The 3,373-nt window shown below is 41.6% G+C and overlaps 1 protein-coding gene across 1 annotated transcript in view; it reads right to left on the reverse strand.

Annotated features, from left to right (window-relative positions):
• cnrip1b (cannabinoid receptor interacting protein 1b) overlaps positions 1-3,373 on the reverse strand; it is a 12,446-nt gene that overhangs the window by 6,649 nt on the left and 2,424 nt on the right. Inside the window, exon 2 of the mRNA XM_017435227.3 lies at positions 2,236-2,380. Coding sequence (XP_017290716.1) covers positions 2,236-2,380 — 145 coding nt within the window. The remainder of the gene's footprint in view (positions 1-2,235; positions 2,381-3,373) is intronic.

The raw sequence follows: 3,373 nt of genomic DNA on the forward strand, positions 1-3,373 counted from the left end.
AACATGAACAGAGACACAGGGGAATCGTAGCTCTGAGAGAGCTGTGTGAAGCTGACACCCCACTCTCTGAGAGCTGTGTGAAGCCAGCTCCGTATCTGATAGGGGAACGCGGCTCGACGTAACAGCAGCAACTCGAGCACATTGCTGCCCCCTATATGTCAGGAGGACAAATAACACCTTTTCTGTTCAAATTGCCAACCTGCCACAGTGGCGTGTGTGTTGATCAAATTCACCCGCCGCTTCAAATATTTACCCGCATTTGGCGGGTGGCGGGTGCTAATTTCCACCCCTGCTCACAACACATAGGCAACTCCAACTATTCATCAGATTTGCAATTTTCTACCAATGATTTATTTGTAATTATAGTCAAATGGCCTCTCCTTTAATGAACCGGCCTCCACTAACTGAACTTTTGTTTGGTCTCCAGAAGATGAAGAAGCTTTTCAAAAGCCTAAGACTATTCACCTCGGCTTCAGTTCTTATCCATCCTGATCCCCAGAAACAGTTGGGGTTAAAGTGGACGCACCCAACACTGAAGGGGGAGCAATCTTGTTGCAGCGCATGGATCCTGATGGTGAACTGTACTCCTGTGCCTTCTTTTCCAGACATCTAAACTTTTCTATGACATAGGGAATTGAATGCTACAGGCCAACTTCCTTTGAAGAATAGAGATACTGGCTCAATCAGTCTTTCATTGTGTGGAGAAACCATAAAAATATGGCCTACCCGGAACCTGCAAAACATCTAAACTCCAGACAAGCTCACTGGTCCATGTTCTTTGTCCATTTTAGCTTCACCATTACTTACCATCCTGATTCCCGCAACATCAAACTTGACACATTTTCCCACTAGTTCTCCACCTCTGACGACTCAGAACCTCTGAAAACATCCTACCATTCACATGTACAGTTGGAATCGTCACCTGGGTAATCACAGACGTCATTAAACAAGTCCAAAACACTAAATCCAACCCTGGCACCCCCACAAATCCCTTAGTTTTATTACAGGTCTACCTACCTCAGATGGAAACAGTTTTTTTGACCATATAGTATGGAGTATAGCATAATAGATTTATTCTTCAAAGCAGTACACTACAAGTCTGTCACCAAGCTCCCTTCAGCCATGGAAACTTCCCAACTCCTGGTTAACCATGTCTTCAGATTGCATGGCAACTCCTCAGACATTGTTTCAGACTGTAGACCACAATTCACTTCCCATGAGTGGAAGTCTTTCTGTAAAGCCCTTATGGCCACAGTCAGTCTGTCCTCTGGTTTTCATCCTCAGTTTATCGAACAAACTGAAAGAACCAATAAGAAGCTTTAAGCTGCTCTGAGGTGTGTAGCTTCCTCTAACCTATCATACTGGAGTTCACAGTTACCACAGATTGCGTATGCCCATAATACTTTGACCTTATCTGCCACAGGTGTACCTTCCTTTGAAGCCTCCCTTGGCTATGAATCCCCTCTGTAACCTATCCAGGAGACTGAAGTGGCTGTATTCAACAGCATCTTCAACACCATAGATAGATTTGGCATCAGACCAAAATGGTATTCTTCAAAACCACTGACCAGAACCCCAGCCCCCAGTACTCACCTGGACAAATGGTTTGACTGTCCTCTCATGACATTCCACTCAAATATACCTCTAAAAAACTAGTTACCAAAAACATCAGACCTTTTGAAATTGAGTCCACTGTAAATCCATCCTACCTTTCTATGTGTCTCAAATAAAACCTGTTGTTTCCAGTCCATCGTGCCATCCAGCTATCCCATCATCACTTGTTCAACTCATCAACCACCCAGCCTATTCTGTGTAACACATTTTAGATGTTGGCTGCAGGGGACCTAAAATATTTGGGCGATTGTTAAGTTGGTCAATTTCCAGTATTGCTGAAATGATCCTGCGATGCATATTATCTACTTTACAACTAATCAGCCTTAGCCAACACAACAATTGCAATAACTCAGTCAGTTTTGGAGATGTTGAGGTAAAATTTAATGTGGTAGTAGTTGAGTGTCCTTCACAATACAAACTCTGAGTGTGACATTTTGTGATATCACATGAGATGCACATAACATTATTTGACCAAAACAGCTACAATTCCATCATTTCTCACAACATAATCTTAGACTAAAACTCTGGCATGAAAGGCCAAGGAATGGTATGCCTTTATTGATAACTGTTTTTAAGTTTTGATTATACCATTTTGTAAAGACTGAGGGAAGTGTTCCGTACCTGTATGCTGATTTGAACGGGTTGCCTCTCTCCACTTTTGGTGTGTGCCACCCCCTCAGTGTCATACAGGCCAGTGTAGACCACAGACTGTGGGTCTTTAGACTGCTGGTCCAAAGGAAAGGTCACCCCACCAACACTCATGGAGCTGCAGTCACAAACACAGTCAACACACTCATGTCAACACAATCATTTCAATAAACTCAAGCCAGTACTCCCATGGCAACAAACTGATCTCAATATCGTATCACACTTATGTCAACACACTCATGTCAACACACTCATCTTAACACACTCATCTTAACACACTCATCTTAACACACTCATCTTAACACACTCATGTCAACACACTCATGTCAACACACTCATGTCAACACACTTATATCAACACACTCATGTTAACACACTCATGTTAACACACTCATGTTAACACACTCATGTCAACACACTCATGGTAACACACTCATCTTAACACACTCATGGTAACACACTCATGTTAACACACTCATGTTAACACACTCATGTCAACACACTCATGTCAACACACTCATGTTAACACACTCATGTCAACACACTCATGTTAACACACTCAACATTGCAACACACTCATCTTAACACACTCATGTTAACACACTCAACATTGCAACACACTCATGTTAACACACTCATGTTAACACACTCATCTTAACACACTCATGTTAACACACTCATGTCAACACACTCATGTCAACACACTCATCTTAACACACTCATGTTAACACACTCAACATTGCAACACACTCATGTTAACACACTCAACATTGCAACACACTCATGTTAACACACTCATGTTAACACACATCTTAACACACTCTTCCCAACCAGGGGTGGAAATTAAAATTTTGTCCACCAGCCTTTTTTACCAGTCACTCAAATATTTTACCAGCCACTATTTTTTGTTGTGACAAAAAGTTATTTCATATGATGATGATGATTGAGGTGGGTGGAAGCAGCTGTGCTGCCCTACAAGCTGAACAACACCTCTTTCTGGACACTGCATGGAAATAACTAGATTTTTCTTATTTTATTTTAAACCATTAAAAGATGCATATCTGTACATAAAAAATTCAGACAAGTGAAATGTATTTCTGTGGAGTGTTTT

The sequence above is a fragment of the Kryptolebias marmoratus genome, linkage group LG22 (assembly GCF_001649575.2).
Source record: "Kryptolebias marmoratus isolate JLee-2015 linkage group LG22, ASM164957v2, whole genome shotgun sequence".
Lineage (NCBI taxonomy): Eukaryota > Metazoa > Chordata > Actinopteri > Cyprinodontiformes > Rivulidae > Kryptolebias > Kryptolebias marmoratus.